Source organism: Amblyomma maculatum, unplaced genomic scaffold, assembly GCF_055883805.1.
Source record: "Amblyomma maculatum isolate TAMU_Amacu unplaced genomic scaffold, ASM5588380v1 scaffold_16, whole genome shotgun sequence".
Taxonomy (NCBI): Eukaryota; Metazoa; Arthropoda; class Arachnida; order Ixodida; family Ixodidae; genus Amblyomma; species Amblyomma maculatum.
The window spans coordinates 1131596-1149498 of record NW_028146741.1 but is presented as its reverse complement, the minus strand read 5'-3'; the positions used below and the strand labels follow the sequence as shown (position 1 = coordinate 1149498).

General features: G+C 48.2%; 1 protein-coding gene across 1 annotated transcript; it reads right to left on the bottom strand.

Moving 5' to 3' along the window:
- Positions 1 to 16196: 16196 nt before the first annotated feature.
- Positions 16197 to 17474, bottom strand: LOC146171891 (uncharacterized). The gene has a single exon (XM_084586265.1). It carries the CDS (start codon positions 17061 to 17063, stop codon positions 16197 to 16199), a length of 867 nt encoding a protein of 288 aa, XP_084442391.1. The 5' UTR covers positions 17064 to 17474.
- Positions 17475 to 17903: the final 429 nt, after the last annotated feature.

Here is a 17903-nt window from a genome sequence, read left to right as displayed (position 1 = left end):
GGAAAAGAAAATGCACGGGCCTGCTACTGCCTCTGTAGCTGAGCCACCTCCGCTGCCTCGTACAGACAGAAGAGAAAATAGAGAAGAAAGAAAAGGAAGAGGGAAAGAAAGACGCGCGCCGGTACAGCCGTCGTCCACCACCGAAGCGGTGGCGGGTGCAATGACGGCCTACAACGGCCAATGACGGCATATTATGATTTTGAAGTACTTAATTGTTGCCGAATCTTGCGATGTTCTTATAATCGTTGTTTACCGACCACCGTCTGGGAACGTTAAACGGTTTTTTTCTTACCTCGACAGTGTACTTTACTCGCTTACAGGACATAGCCAATCTGTTCTCGTCCCGGGCGATTTTAACATAGATATATTAACTGAGAATACTGTGTCTAAGAACTTTATTGCTATTATGTCCACCTACAGTTGCACACATGTTATAAACCTGCCTACAAGGATCACCGCAAGTACCGGTACTGCTCTTGATTTATGCTTCACTGACGTTTTACCAAACGATGTCAAATCGGGTGTGATGGCATGCGACGTCAGTGACCATCTTCCATTTTTTATTTTTCTGCCCCATTCGAGGAAAACTTTTTCTAGAAACCCAGTTAATTATTTTTATCGAAAAATTAATGACGAAACAATAAATTGCTTTCGACGCATGATCTCAGAAGTGGACTGGTCAAATGTTTTTAATGAAATGGGTCCTAGTCACTCTTACGATGTCTTTGAAGAAAAATTTCAAAATGCCTATAATGCCGCCTTTCCTCTTGTTCGCAGCTCTAAATACAAAAAGTCTAAAAAGCCGTGCGTCACAAAAGAGCTGTACAAATGAATAAGGCAGAAACACAACCTCTTTGCTGATTTTTTAAAGTGTAGGGACATGAATATACTGAAACTGTATAAAACCGTAAGGAATAAACTCAATACCGATTTGAAAACCGCAAAACAGGAATATTACGCAAAAGCGTTTGCTAATAAACATGCCCCAAATCAAATATGGAGCTCATACAACAATTTAATATCAAAACGATCTCAACCAACTCCAGTAGAAATTGTGGTAGATGGCGTCCACAGAGGCCGTCCCTTATCAGACATGTTCAACGAACACTTCTTGACGGTTGGTGAAAATCAGTCCGCACAAACGACGTGCACTGATCCAATGTCATTTCTTCAAGTCAGTCCAAAATGTTCAATATTTCTCTCCCCAGCAACAACAGCCGAAATTTCTAGGTATACGATGTGTCTAAAAATAATTGTTCCGTTGGTGCTGATAACATTAAGGGTGAGGTAGTGAAAGCTGTACCCGATATTATCGCACCTTTGTTGTCACATATATGCAACCAAATGCTCAAAGAAGGCAAGTTTCCAGAGAAATTAAAGACTGCAAGATTGCGAGAGTTTGCGTGATACATAAGACTGGAAGCTATAACGATCCTAATAATTATCGCCCAATATCCGTTCTTCCTGTCTTCGCGAAAATTGCCGAGCAAGTTATCAACACACGCCTTATTTCGTACCTCGCTAAGACCGGAGCTATTGCCAAAGAACAGTTTGGATTTCAGAAGGACAAATCCACGGAAAAAGCTTTACTTCTCATAAAAGACAAAATAATCTATAACATCGAAAACAGAATGTTTACACTTGGGCTATTTTGAGACTTTAGAAAAGCCTTCGACTTAGTCTGTCACGAAATTTTACTACGCAAACTAGAATTCTACGGGGTACGAGGGTACCCCTGAGGGTACGAGCCCTCAGTCTTCTTGCAAGCTACTTGTCATCCAGAGTGCAATTTACAATGATCAACGACATACCTTCCAGCTACGGACTTATACGCACTGGTGTGCCATAGGGCTCAATACTGGGTCCCATTCTATTCCTAGTTCACATAAATGATATTATTAATATCTCTCCCTGCTCCGAAACAGTTTTATACACCGACGACACAAATATTTTCTTTACTGACGCGAGTTTACAAACTATAGAGAGTAAAGCAAATATCTGGTTAGAAAATCTCTCATTATGCATGTTGCGGGCCAATAGTTAGAATTAAACATCACGAAGACGAAGTATGTAATATTCAGAGCTAAAAATAGTCATAGGAGATGAGCCAACTATACTATACAATTCAAACGTTATACACCGTGTACAGTAAAAAAATTTCTTGGAGTTATGTTTAATGAATACCTGCTGTGGACTGACCATATTAATCAAGTAAGGAAAAAGATTTCGCGATCTGTGGGCCTTCTAAACAAATTTAGGCGTCTATTATGGCTAAAAAAAAACAACTCTATTTCAGTTCAATTCAATCGCATCTTCACTATTGTCTGCTGGTATGGGGCTAATTTAAATGCTAACAGAGGCTAATTTAAATGCTTTGTTTCTGCTACAGAAAAAAGGCCATTAGAGTAACTGTCAGCCTAGCTTACCTAGAAAGCACGGACCAGTGGTGGAACAGCTTTGGGCTATTAACCATTTTTCAGTTAAAAACTCTTCGGCTAGCGCTTGAAACATATAATACAATTCATTCTGAACCTCAGTTTTTTGTAACGCCAGAACTACCTCAAAATCTATATCACCTTCAGTATATGGAAATAAGAGTACCAAAAGCAAGAACGAATTACGGGTTTAAAACGATTAGATATCAAATGACTGCCCTTTTAAATGAAAACAGAAATATCCATGACCTCTTGTATCAATGTAAAAGTAAAAATATTTATAAGAGAAGAGTGACTGCACTGCTGACTGCATGACGTTTTGGTACATCCTGTGATATACTGTGTACTCATATCAGTGAACATGATTCTTTTTCTTTCTTTCCTTTCATAACTTCCTGTATTTCATCATTGGTTCTTTTCAAGGAATCTTAATTTACTGTAACATGCTCTGTACTTTTCGTTCTTGTATGTTCATCGTAGATTGCTATACCAGTAGTCGTGACGTGTGATGGTTTCATGCTGTTTTTTTACTTATTCCTTCAGAACACCTTAGGTTCAGGTATTGTTATTTTTGAAATGGATTTTGTTTCATGTGCTTGTGGAAACTGATGTCATGATGACCGCTACACATATTGTATTTGCTTGTTTTGTATACATGTGTCAAATGCAATTTGCTTCCCCCAGGGAGGAAGGCCCACGTCAGGCGTCGTGCCTTTTGGCCTCCTTCCTGAAGTGTAAAAATGAAATGCACTTCAAATAAATAAATAAATAAAAAAAATTAGTATGATTTATTTGGTACAGAAGGAGGTCCCAAAGCGAAGCTGTCAGGGGGACCTCCTATAACAAAATGCTTAAAACAAATTCACAAATATGGCAGAAATTGAACATTAAAATATGTTTAAATCCATCAACAACAAGAACAACAATACATAAAAAAAAGAATAACATAACTGTGTGGTTATAATTACTTCGGACCGAACCGTCTTAACATATGAGGGTAGTGAATTCCGTAGAGTTATAGCTGAAAACAAAAGGGTTTGTTTGCCATAATTAGTGTTAACTCTGGGAAGTAGCAAATTGTCGTTTTGGGAAAATCTAATCAGATTACTGTTTATGAGGGAAGATGACGGAAGCGCAGTAATGACAATGTCACCATTGCGAGCGCTGTATATAAGTGTGGCCAATCTTAGGTGGAGCAGACTCTGTGAGGGGAGGATATTAAGATTTCGATGTATAGGGGCAGCTGAGGCAGGGGACGGGGAAAAGGTAAGTATTCGAATTGCGGAGTTTTGTAAACGACGGATGCTTGACATATGAGTGAGATATGTAGTTTCCCAGGATGATATGCAGTAAGTTAAGTGACTGTGAACGAATGCGAAATAAAGCGTCCGAAGAATATGGGGCTGAAAGTAATGACGTGTTCGAAGAAGCACCCTAATGCCAAAGACAACTTTTTTGCATAATGATTCAGTGTGCATGTTAAATTTTAAATGTTCGTCTAGTAGGATGCCAAGAAATGTAGTACATTTAGAAAGTGGAATAATGTGGTTATCCAAATAAAGCGCAGCAATATTAATCGCGATGAGGAGCCTCTACTGTTCGACGATGACCTTAATACCTATCAAGATATCCCATATTACAAATTAGGCAGATCAATATTTCCAAATGCGTGTAAGCAACTCACCAAAAGCGTAGAGGTTATTGGGCGTAAGCTACAAACTGGAGTATTGCCGAACCCCCAGCTTTAGAGCAAGTGACATCCGGAAATGTTTCGCCCCAGGTGCAAACGTTGCGATGGCATAGTGGACATGATCCGCATGATATGGAAGTGTCCTTGTCTTGGAGAACCTGGCAGAACAGACGAGTCTTGGGAAGCACTACTTCTCGAACAGGACAAAAAAGGGCAACCTGTAGTCACCCGTCTCGCCCTGGCCGCTGCTCAGATCCAGGAGATCCAGGTCGACGGCTGAGGGAGAGGACATGACTGGGAGAAAGCTGCGCCTCGGATCCTCACCAACCTTTTGACGGGTAGAAATAAATGTTATTTCTATCTCTCTGCTTATGAGGTTCATCAGAATAAAAGACAGACACTTGCACCGAATCGAAATCATGGTGTCATCTGTGGAGTCCTCTCTGGTTATCAGCCTCTGGTACCGCAAACGAGACAGGTATCCAGCTGCTGGTGGCGAACTCTAGTTTCATTCGTTGCCACGTACACAGCTTTTCTTATAGATGAACAGTTCGTTTCTATGCCGCAAGATGGCTTTACAGTCTGCAAACGTAGAAGTTTATACCATGTAGTACTGTTTCTACTGTGTAAGATCCGATACGACCACTGCCTTTGTGCTAAGCCGCCTTGTCGACTCCCTCCCCTACCTCTTTCTTTTTCGTGCCGAGGAAGACAAAGTCATCTGTCTCATCCTCGAAACCTATAAGTCGGCTCTCGGGCTTCCCACTTCCACCCCCCCCCCTTCTGGTCTACTGGCGATGGGCGTCCACAATATTCTTTCAGAACTTCTGGGGGCCCATCGCGTGGCACAACTCGATAGTTTATCTCGCACCCCCCCTGGCAGAGCCCTTCTTACTTCCCTTCGCTTTACCCCTGTCTCCCCTGTCTGTGTCACCCATCACTTACCCTCCTCCTCTATCTTCTCTATGCTCACTGTCAAGCCCCTTCTCAAGAACATGCACCCTGAGCATCATGCCGCTCGCCGATCTGCCCGCGCCTCCACCCTCTGGTGCCAGTACGGTACACGGTCTGACGCCGTGTATGTTGATGCGGCACCCTACCTCTCGCATCCCGCCTATGCCCTGGCCACTGTTTCCAATACACGAACCCCCTCTACGTCGCCACTATCCCTGCTCTCATTTCCACTGCCGCAGAGGAAGCAGTCATCGCCTTCGCCATTGCCAACACACGGGCCCTTTTCATATTTAGCGACTCTAAGATCGCAGTCCGCAACTTTGCAAAGGGTAGAATCTCTTCCTCTGTGCTCAATATTTTTAAGCACTCCTCCCCCCTTCCCGTCCTACCCAACGCGTATTGCCGTTCCCCTAAAACTGCAGCAACTTAAGTGCCGGGTGCGTTACTGAAAAACAAAACACAGCCTTACGTTTTTTTTTTTTGAGCATGAAGCACAGTACGGAAACTGAAATGAAATATTAATAAAATAGTTTTATGGCTTAAAATTACTTACTGTAAAGAGCGTAATACATCAGTGGCGTCCGTCGCGCCATCTTTGCGACATTGAATAAGTTATTTTGAAAAATCGGTGCGGCGTAAATCCGTTAAAAATAGTTTAAAGCCTGTTAAAAGGCGATTGTTGCTGAGAGCTGTGTCTGAACGCAACCTAAAGGTAACGTGCACTCACTGGAGACAGGAGTTGATTATAGTGAAGGTAATTGTGTAACCGTTGCCATACCGTCATTCCCTGCCTGCGTTCGCGGCTGATTTTGTTGCTGTTAAGAATAAAAAACATGGTATTGTGCAACCTAAAGGGGAACATACCCCAGGAAATAAGGTCATACTTTATTTGAATGTTGTGAATTTAAGAAAAAATTAAAAATTATCCCTACGGGGATCGAACACATGTCTTTCAATAAGGTACGTGGTGTGAATCAATAGCGCCACAAAAGCGACGGGTAATGCGGTCTTTAAATGCGCTCTTATGCGTTTGATTCAACGTACTAAAGATGGCGCAACGGACGCAACTAGCACGATCAAAGGATTTCTGGAAGCGATTTTAATCCAGCAAACTATTTTATTGCGTACGCATTTTAGTTTATGCACTTCAATGTATACTCAGAAAACATAGATTTATAACAAACAAAATTTTAAGAAACCTGGATGATGACTCCACCAGCGCTCTTAGTGAGTATATGCAAGAAATTTGGACTAAAGGGCACCTGCCTCGGCAGTGGAAGTCGTCAAACGTAATTCTAATCCCAAAACCGGGCAAACCCCCGAAACTAGAAAATCTAATACCTATTTCTCTAACATCATGCATGGGAAAATTGATGGAGCATGTAGTCCAGACAAGACTAGAAACACGACCTGTGGCCGCACGAGATGGTCGACTTTCGACCGGGTTTGACCACGCAGGACGTGATGCTCCGACTCAAGTACGACATAATCGACTCGCGTTCTAGAGACGCCAAAGTGATTCTCGGCCTGGACTTGACAAAGGCTTTTGACAAAGTTAAACACGGAGCGATCCTCCACGGTCTCCAAGAAATCGGAGTAGGTGAACGAACATATGACTACATCAAGGACTTCTTGTCAAACAGAACTGCCTGCATAAAGTTTCAAGACATTCAGTCCCCCACAGTGAAGTTAGGGAGCAGGGGGACGTCGCAGGGCTCCCCGTTCCTTTTCAACGTGGCGATGAGGGGCCTCCCAGAAGCTCTGAGGAGCATAAAGGGGCTAAATTTCAGTATTTATGCGGATGACATCAATCTCTGGGTTAACCAGGGTAGTGATGCGAGCATTGAGGAGCGCCTGCAAGCGGCGGCAGACACTGTCGTAGACTACGCTGCCAGTAGGGGTCTATCATGTTCGCCGCAAAAATCAGAATTATTTGTCTATAACCCAAAGTCACTCCGATGCAAGCCACGGCCGCTCAATGGAGGCGCACTTGGTGCGGCCCGTCGCGTCGCGCCGCAATGGCTGGGGAAGCGCGTATTGGGAGAAGTTACAGTTTCCGCCGTCATTCTCCGTGGGGGCGCCACCACTCCGGGACAAGGCGCCGCCGGCTACCGCCGGCACGGACGGCCAGACGACGCGGAAAGGACTTCGCTCGCTGTTTTGGCGCGTGGTTTAGTTGTTGCTGCTCAGCATGCCCGCGTGGTTCTGCTAGTTCTGCGTGCGTGTCATCGGTGCCTGTGTCAACAGCGTCCTAAACGCATATGTGTCACTATGCCACGCAACTGCTGTGTGCCGCTATGCACCACGAACTCAAGGAAAGATCCGAAGATCGGTTACCACGAGTTCCCGTGCGATTTACAACGTCGAGCAGTATGGCTAAAAAACATATCTCGGGAGGGCTCGGCCGGAAAATGAAGCCAGTGGAAGCCGAATGACAAGTCACTGGTATGCTCACTGCACTTCACAGACGATGACTACAGGAAGAACACAAAACTGAAGATCCTGCTTCCATCAGCCGTCCCCTCCGTATTCGCGAACTACCCACATTACATGCAACCAGCAAGTTCGCAAAGAACAAAGAGACCTCGAGTTGACCGGTCTCCTGATGGCACAGTTCGGAGAACTCCACCTGAGCGTGACGGTTCCAGAGAGAATCCAAATGTGAGTGGGTCTCGTCTTTCTGATTGCTACCGCGATGTTGCTCCTGAAGTAAGCACGCAAGTGAGCATCAAAAGTAACGTGTTGGTGGATACATGCCAGTCTGCGTTGGAAATCTGTAGCAAAAATGCTTTGCTGGTTGATGAGGCTTGTCAGACTGCATTTGATCTCGCGAGCGTGTTGGACGATGCAAAGAAGGCCGAGAACAGGCTGAAATCGAAAATCGCTCGCCAAGCAAAAGCGCTGCAAAAACTGCAAGCCGAGCGCGACAAATTGAAAGAGCGTTTGCAAGGTTATGAAGAAAACAAGGCAGTTCAGGACTTCATGAAGTTACTAAAATCAGCCGAAGCAGGTGAAAAAAACAGCTCTCTTCATCAGAAATCAAGTGACCAACTGTTGCATGAAAAAAACTCTGTACAGTGAGCATGTTCAGAGAGTGCATACTTTGGAAAGCATGCTCAAGCAAAGGCTACGAGCACGTCCGATCAAGAGGTCTTTTTTAAGCTGCCGTTCCGTACCACTCTGCAGAAATATGTTGGTCAGTCAACAGGAGAAGTTGGTGTGACATCCCTCATCAAAGAACGCCTTCGTGTGGAATACGAAAACTTGAGTGCGCCGCAAGAGGCCTACTGTTCATTAATTGTTGATGAGATGTCTATAGCTCAAAAAGTCATATATGACCGGCAAGTCGACAAAGTGTTCGGCCTCATAGACATCGGCTCTGCAGAGCTCTCAACAACAATCCCTCAGGTGGCAAACCGTCTGTTGTGTTTTGTTTTGAGAGGCTTATCAACATCTTACATCATACCAGTGGGTTATTTTTTCACCCGCTGCCTTAAGAATGATAAGCTTCATTCAATGGCCATGGAAGTCATGCAGTCAGTCGAAGAGGTTGGCTTTCGCATCGCAAGAATTGTTGCGGACAACCATCAAACTAACGTTGCCTTTTTCAAGAGCTTTTCAGAGAAAGGTGTACTTGCACATGCTGTGCCTCACCCTTTCAGAAGTGACCCCCTTTTTTGGCGTTTGACCCAAACCACTTGATAAAAAATCTCCACACGAACTAGGAAAGTTCTTCGTTTGTAATAGGCTTGGGTGTCCTCTGTGCGTCATGTGGCTTCAAAATAAAAATAAAAAAATTGCCTAACCTTCGGGCGTCTGGTTGAACTGGTTGTCTCGTGTTGTTTCTTTTGTAAGTTTGTGTCAGCTAGTATATTCAGGTGGTGCTTCTCACTTCAATATTTCCAACGAAAATGGAGGAACACGCTGAACAATAATGCTGAACGCTACGTCCTGAATTGTGAGTTTCCACAAAGTGCACACTGAATAAATGACTCCAAACTTTGTCATGAGTTCAAGATTGTAATATGTTGTATGTTATTACAGTGGTTTAAACGGCCGTGTCTAAATGGGTGCCCACTCGGCGTGGCGCACTGCTTCTTCGATTCTCGTTGCAAACGGGTCTACGTCTAACTTGGAAAAGCGCTTTCATGGTGACATGCCGCTATCACCTTATCAATAACAAATTTGCACGTGGCATCACCATAATGTGAAACGCAGCTCATAAATCCTAAAATGATCCAGCGCCGCTCGCGCGGATGCCTAAACGAAAGCACAGGCACGGCCGCTGCGCGCAACTCTCCGCCTGGACTTGTCCCGGAGCGGTGGCGCCGCGGCGGTGGCGATGAGAACTAGGCGCAATACGGCTCTTTCGGGCGACGCGACGGGCCGCACCCAAGTGCGCCTCCATTGAGCGGCCGTGTGCAAGCGCAGCTGGGAATTTGACATTAAACTAGAAGGAAAACCAGTTCCAAAGGTAGATCAAATCAGAATCTTAGGACTATTCATTCAGGAAAATGGATATAATGATGGAACAATCAGAAAGCTAGAGGGATTCGCCACACATGGCATTGGAATATTTAGAAGAATCACGTTGGAAGGACGAGGCCTGAAGGAAAGAAGCTTGCTTAAACTCATCCAAGCCTACGTAATAAGTCGCGTGAGCTATGCCACGCCGTTCTTAAATATCAGGTCGGAGGAGAAGAAGAGGTTAGACTCTCTCATTCGACGGTGCATAAAGAGGGCTCTGGGCTTACCAATTACCACATCCACAGAGAAGCTCCTTTCTATGGGAGTGCACAATAGCTGGGACGAAATAGCGGAGGCTGTCAGAGTTTCGCAGCTGGAAAGATTAAGTCGAACGACCACGGGCAGAGCTATACTCGAAATGGTAGGCCATGCAGACAGATAGGGGACTACGAGAAAAATCAAGTATCCCACAGGACTGCCGAGAAAATCTAATCATTCCCCCCCTCCCTCGTAACATGCATCCCATATTCAGCACAGAGAGAAGGGAGAAGAGAGCAGAAGCACTAATCAGACGCTTCGATTCGATGGACAGCAAGTCTGTTGCGTACGTGGATGCGGCAAGTGGCAAAACGGGGGCGGCGGTCGCCTCGGTGGTCGACGGCCGAGGTGCCCCGGTATCAGCCGCCACCATTAGAAGCCGCAACGCCGAAACGGCTGAAGAAGTTGCAATAGCGCTCGCTTGCGTCAGAACACAAGCCAATTTCATAATCAGCGATAGCAAAACGGCTATTTGGAATTTTGGAAAGGGTAGGGTCTCGCCGGAAGCGGCAAGGATTCTGGCCAGTAGACGACTAAACAGGAAAATTTGCCTAATTTGGACCCCTGCACACACGTCCGTTCCTGGCAACGAAGCGGCCCACGAGTTAGCCCGAGCTCTCTACTTCCGGGTAACTGTGGAACCGCCCGATTGCCGGAACATAGACGAGCGTCTGCAAAATTATACGGAGATTCTTCAAAATTACAGGTTAAGCAGGAGACTGGTGCCACCACCGGATAAAAGTCTAAACAATAGGGAGGCAGTCGCAAGGCGGCGCCTGCAAGCTGGGAACATTGTAAACCCGGTCTGGGCATATTATGTCCAAATGGAAGATAGGAGAAACGATAAATGCAAGCACTGTGGGGAGAGAGGGACCCTCGACCATATAATCTGGGAATGTACTAGCTCCCCAGGGGCTAAAACAAATATAAATTGTAGAGAAGCCTGGGAAGCCCTGCTGCGGAGCGAGGTCCCTGCTCCACAGCTACAATTCCATCCGCCTGGCGGAAGAAGCCGCGAAGAGCCAAGACCTGGTCTCTGCTCCCGTCCCTTAGGCCTGCGTGCCGGCGGCGGGAATTGGGGGCCTCCTAATCTGGTGGAAAATAAAGTTGTTATCATCATCATCCGTTGCTGCAGTTTTCAGGGATTGGCAACACGTCCTATCCAACTCTTCTGGGTTCAGGCTCGCGCAGGGCACCCTGTAAATGAGCGGGATATTCTATCGCTCGCGAGATGTCCGACCGAGCTGGCCCCCTCCACCCCAGGATGGACACGCGTGACCTCCCCCCTCACCTTCCACGACATCACCCTCCATTACTGCAACTCCCGCTTATCCCTCCCTCCCCCTCACAAGTTCCTATCTAAAATCGAACAGAATACGTGGCGCCATTTACAGGCTCACACTTTCCTTTCCCCTGCACGCCTTGCCCTTATTCATCCCGGTGCCGTCTCGCCCAAATGCACGTTTTGCAGCTCTCCCCGAGCAGACTATGCTCGCATTCTGTACTCTTGTCCGGCGCACTTGCCCCCGTCTCCTGGCAAATAAACAGCCCGCAGCTGTGCGAGGCTGCTTTGGCCAGCTCGTAGCCGCATATTCAACAGCGGCCTACGACCTGGGCAGCGGAAGTCGCCACCAGGCGTGACCTGGAAGCCACGATTAGCAGCGGGAAGGCCACCCATGGAACGGCGGCAACATAATTTTATTTATTGTTTTGGCCTTCACTAAATAAAGTTTTTACCTCCACCACCACCACGGGAACAGGCCAAGAATCTTCTGCTATGTTGTTTGCGCTGTCGAATTGATGGGTTGTTGTTGTTGTTGAAAACCTTTATTTCCACCGAGAAGAAGCTCCGTTTCGGACTCCCCGGCACGCAGGCCTGATGGAGCCTTACTCAGGAGCCTCGCAAACTAAGGTGTGGTGAATATGCATTGTTGCTTCACGGCCTCAGCCACCAGGCGGATGGCTTGCTGCTGCTGAACGGGGTCCTCGCTTCGCAGCAGGGTCTCCCAGGCGTCTCTATCTATATTTTCTTTAGCTCCTGGGCTGTTGTTACATTCCCAAATAATATGATCTAGAGTGCCCCATCTCCCACATGTTATGCAATGTAGATCCTTTTTATTTTTTGAAATTGTTGCATATACCCAAAAGGGGCTAATATGATTGCCCCCTTGTAGTCTCCTCCATGCAATTGCCTCTCCATTTCCGAGGGAACGGTCTGGCGGCGGATAGACCCTTCTGCTTAGTTTATAGTGCTCTGTAACCTCTTTATACGAGATTAGGCTATCTTTTATATCCATGCAAGAGGGCTGCTCGGCAGCCGCCCGGTGATAGAGAGCTCGGGCAAACTCGTGAGCAGCCTCATTCCCTGCGATGGATTCATGTGCTGGTATCCATATAATTTCCACGTTGCGCTCAAGCGGCCTCGATTCGAGCATTCGTTTAGCTTCTTCTGATATTCTTCCCTTCCCAAAATTTCTGACCGCATTTTTGCTATCGCATAGTATTAATTTAGCCTTGGTACCGACACAAGCGAGCGCTACTGCCAATTCCTCCGCCGCGTTGGCGTCTCTCGTGCGGCTTGAAGCCGATACTACAGGTGCTCCTGTTCCGTCGACTACTGCGGATACGGCTGCTCCTTGCCGTCCACATGCAGCATCTACGTAGGCCACTTGTTCTGCTAGTTGTTCTCCCATTCTTTTCTCGTAGGCTCTGGTTAAGCTGGATCGTGATATCACACCCACGTGGCGTAACGCGGGTAATTCAAACCAAGTCCGGTATAGCGGGGTCTTTCCAAGTTAGCCAGCCAAGATATAGAAATTGGTGTAGTCTATGGAGTGATCAATGACTGGTGACGAGGCTATTGCAGTTATTTCGCACTGAGAGAAAACAATCGCAGCGGATTCCAACCGGTAGTGCTCGAACCAGGGTGCTTTCAGTCATGTAACCAGGTTTCATCATCATCATCCTCAGCCTGACTATACCCACTGCAGGGCGGAGGCCTCTCCCATATTCCTCCAATTAACCCGGTCCTGTGCTAGCTGCATTCACTTGACCCCTTGAGATTGAGAAGTAACAAGGTTAAAGTGGGGTCTAAGATCCGCTATTTGATGCGCCGCCTCCCTGATGAGGTCATAAGTAGGTTTGAGCTCATGGCCTTCGTGATCATGTGCGCCATTGCACCGGGGCTGATCGTGGTGGCCATGGTTAAACCTCTGCAGTTTGACTCAGCGGCTTCCGCATGGCGCCACATGTGCAGTGTAAACTGCAGCACACCAGACTCATAGCCACAAAAAGTCTGTATCGCTGGAATTTGCTCCACTCTCTGAAGCGGCAACAACCGATCGAGTATTTGAGATTTCTGCAATGGCTCAGGCAAGTCAACATCATTTGCGCCTTCAGCTGCCTCTTGTGCCCTCCAATTTCCATGGCTGTGCTGGTGAAGACATCGAACACTGGATAGACCAGTTCGAGCCAGGGGCTCAATTCAATCATTCAGTGGAGCCCTGCTCAGAAGCTGGGCAACGTCCATTTCGAGCTATTCTCATACTGCGCTAAAACGCGGTATGAGAATAGGAAGGCCAGTCTTCAACGCTGGGATTTCATCCTGCATGTGTTGCGCGATGTTTTTGCCAGCCATGACCACCGTGATCGCGCACTCCGCCTCCTAGAATCTCGTGTGCAACAGCCTAACGAGAGCATGACCATGTTCGCTGAGGAGGTGACCAGTCTTTATCGGTAGGCTGATACCAACATGACGGAATCATCGAAGGCACCACCTGATGCAGGGCGTAAAAGAACCCCTCTTCACTGGTTTTGGTTAGCGGTACTCCTCAAACGTTATGAGCTTTATCAATGAGCCTACCCTCATCGAACGAGCCCTACTGTAATGAGGCCGGCTCATTGAGTATGCCTGCGGTCAGCCCTTCAGGAACGTGGTCACTTTGTAAGGCCCCACTCAAAATATCTCGCTGCGTGAGCTGACCCGGGACGTAGTTCGCGAGAAGCGCCTCAAATTCCACCTCGGAGCCACGTTCCATAAGCGACGCAGCAGCTCTCCGTCGGCCAGCGGTGTCTCCCGCGCAGCATCTTCATTTTGAATCACAGCCGCCACCCGCTTCTCCGCCACCTTCCTACGAGCATCCTACCATCCGTCACCCCATTAGGGCCGCTTCATGCTGCCACCTGTTCGGAAGGCAGACATCTGGCACACTCCTCTCCAACGGCCGCTGTAATACCGCCGCTGAGAACCCGGCCACGTTTACCGCCGTTGACCCTTTCGGGATTTTTGTAGCGAGAGCTGCACTACGGCAGCCGCTTCTCCACTTCGCCGTGATCGCGCTTTCGTCGTGGTCGCACCTTGGCCGAGGTCGCACTGACCTTGAGCCTTACTCTACTCTACTGGCCAGTCTCTCTTAGCTGCCAGATTTAACCATAGCCCTAGCCATGACTACCTATTACTAAGTATTCATGAGTCATTACTAAATATTCATGAGTAATGATATTACGTCACCACATAATGACGTCATTGGCTGTAACGTCACGACCTACTATGACGTCATCATGACTTCACATTCAGTAATGTTTAATAACCAGAGGTCACAACCGGTCATGACGTCACGACTGGTTATGACGTCACCAGGCAATTTACCAGACCTAAGGGACAATTATCAGCGGAAGCACAGTGGGGCGAGAGGGACCTTCAATCACATAATTTGGGAGTGTCCGCAGTCCCCAGCGATGAAACAAAATATAACAAGTAGAGAAGTCTGGGATACCCTGCTGTGAAGCACGGACCCCGCGATCCAGCGACGTATCGTCTATCTGGGGGAACAGGCCGCAACAAGCCAGGGGCTACCTGCCAGCTTCTAATCCGCGGGCGCACAACTTCCTGTCTTTCCCGACCTGCGTGCCGGGGGCGGGAAAGAGGACGCTTTTTATGACGATAGCAATACTGCGCCAGGTTTCGAGCCGTCGCGTGGTCCCGGTGGAGCCACGCTTGACCTTGAACAGCCCAGGAGGAGGAGCAGAAGAAGAATAAGAAGAAGACTGGCAACTTAAGCTCTCGCGTCATACTTAAAGGATGAGCTAAGTGTCCCCAATAATGTAGCACCTTACACGGATAGGGCGTGATAGGGAATAATTTAGCAGGCAAAAGAAGTTTCCGCCGTTGCTATCGCAATTCAACTAGGGTTAAGTAGAGTTAAACCCCAACTAAGTTATTCTGGTGGAAATAGAGTCGTCCAACCAACCAACGCATATTTGAAGTTGACCTCGCCGGGCATTTCGTGCGGCGCTATTCATTTGGTGGTTCCTCGAACGCCGCACCACAAAGCTTATAGAAATAGACTCTGCAGCAGGCATCAGCGGCGTTTCAAATTTTTTTTGCAAGAAAGGTATGTCACAATTCTCCACGGACACATTAACCGAGTCGTAGGGAAAAGCAGGAAGGTAATGAAAATAAAATGAAGCAGGTGGGAATGAAAATAGACAGAAATAGGTACCACAGTGGAGGGTTTCAGACCAGCGCGCAACAGACGCTTTGGTTTCATCTTTAGTGGTCTAAAGTGCCCTCTATGGCATAAATAAAGCTGAAACCATGGAGCATGGTTTCCATGGAAACCATGGAAACCATGCCATGCCTGCTTTTCAGCCGAACATAAGCGTATCCATGCAGATACTCTCACGTAACTCCAAGTTTAAATACAAGATAAACCACAGCAAATTTTGTGATTCCCTGCGTCGCCGGGTCGGCAAATGCACGCCAGAAATCGAATACCTAGCAACCCGCGCAAACTCTCCGACCGGCCGTCCACAGTCGTCTTGTCCTGTGCGCGACTCGTCATCCAGGCGCCGTGATTTTACTGATGCACCGAGGCGCCGCTCGCCAAGCCCACGACGCGGAAACTGAAGGCCGTGACCTCAGGGGGGCAGGTTGCTGATGAACGAAATCGACGCCCCGATGACCCCTCTCCTGTGACGACTCAGCCCGATGCTGTGACTACGATGCCACCGCCACATGAACCCGGAAATATAATTCACCTCATGCCGATCACGTTGTTAGCACCGACCTTCACGTTCTCGTCACTGCAAAGCGTTCACTGCAGTGACCGCTTTAGCAGACACAGGAGGAGACTTAGGAGACTTCTCAATAGTTAAGTTAGCAAGAATTTCGTGGGTCAGCTCTCCAAGCTCAAAACGGAATATCTGGGGCGCAAATTCGTACTGCTGGCGGTCACCTTATGACACCAATCTGTGTGTGTGTGAAAAACTTTATTTGGAGGAAGCTTGAGGTAGCTGGGGCAACCTCACGCAAACACTAGGTGGGCTCCTCATTACAGGAGCCCATTGGCGACCGCTGCGGCTCGGGCTCGGTGGACCAGGGCCTTCTGGCTTGCCAGGTCGGAGCAGCCGAGCAGGGCTCCCTCCCAGTCCTCCCGGGTGGAATTGGGTTTGAGGGCGAGGTTCGGAGTTGACTGGCATGCCCACACCACGTGGAAGATGTCCGAAGACTTCTCCGGACAGTGCGGGCATTTTCCTGTGCAGGCAGGATCAAAGTGTTTTAAAATTGCCGGGCACAGCAGCGTTTTAGTGTAAAGGCGGAGGAGTGGGCGTTCCTCCACCTTTGTAAGGCCCTTACAAGGCTTAGGATAAATTGCATGGCCGAATTGTAATAATACAGTAACTTCTCGAAAAGTGAGAGCCGGACTCGTATTCGTGGGTTTCGTGGGTTCGGGATCCGTATCACAAGGCTCTGAAGGCGGTGCCCGGAGAGTGAGCGCGCGGGCGGCGGCGTCTGCCGTTTCATTGCCTTCGAGGCCCATGTGAGCTGGAGCCCATACAATCGTTTGAGACGCGGGGGCCCCGAGGTAGTTACTGTTTTGAAGGATGCGGTGCGCAAAAATATTAATGTACCCCTGTTTAATATTTCTGCAGTCCCCTCTCGAGTCGATGATGATGACTCGCGAGTCCTTGTCTGCGGTGGTTAACGCGATGGCAACTTCTTCCACATGTGTTATGTCTTGAGCACGGAACGTTTGGCCATTCACCGTGGTTTTTTGATGGACGACTGCGGCTATGTACCACTCCCCATGGTGAGGGCCGGAGGTGTCCACGTAGGATATTCCGTGTTTGTTCCCATAGTGACGGGCCAGTGCCTCCGCCCGCGCAAGGCGCCTGCCACTGTGATCGTCACGTGTCATGTTGGCCGGAAGAGGACGTACGTGCAGGGCGTATCTCCAGATTTCAGGAATGCGTACGCGCTCTTCTGTAAGTGTTGGGTGGTGGATGTGTAGTCGGGCTAATAGGCGGTGTCCCGACTGCGTTTTTTAAGCCTTGTGTATTGATTGGTCAAATGCGTCTCCCGGATCTCTGCGAATGTGTTTATCATCCCCAGGCCCATAATACGCTGGTTGGACGTGTTGATCGGGAGATCGAGGGCACGCTTGTGCATTTTTCTGAGAATCACTTCGAGGGCGTTCTCATCAAACCTGCGCAGGTGGAGGTAAGGAGTCGAGTAGAATACTCGACTGCATGGTCACGAATGCATGCGCCAGCCGCAAAGCGTCTGTGCACCGTAACCCCCCGCGTTTGTTGGAAACCCGGTGCACCATCCGGCCCACCTGGTCCCCCACCTTGCGCAGTTTTGCTAGTGTTGTATCAGTCCGTCGATGGTTGTAGACAAGGAGACCAAGTACTCTAATCTCATCGTGTTCGGGTATCGGACCGCTGGTCAGGGATAGTTCCATTTTGGTGGTGCACTTTGGCGACGGGCGAATGTGCACAAATTCGGATTTGGACGGTGAGCAATGAAGGCCGCAGCGGCGGGCGTCAGCGTCTACGATCTGCGCCGCTTGCTGCAGGTTGGCCTCAATGTCTCCAACCGATCTGTGTTTGGCCCAGATGGTTATGTCGTCGCCGTACAGCGCGCGCTGGATGCCTTCGACCTTCGCCAGCTGAGCCGGGAGTTTCATCATGGCCAGATTGAAAAGTAATCGCGAGAGGACCGCGCCCTGTGGGGCTCCTCTGTTCCCAGTTTATAT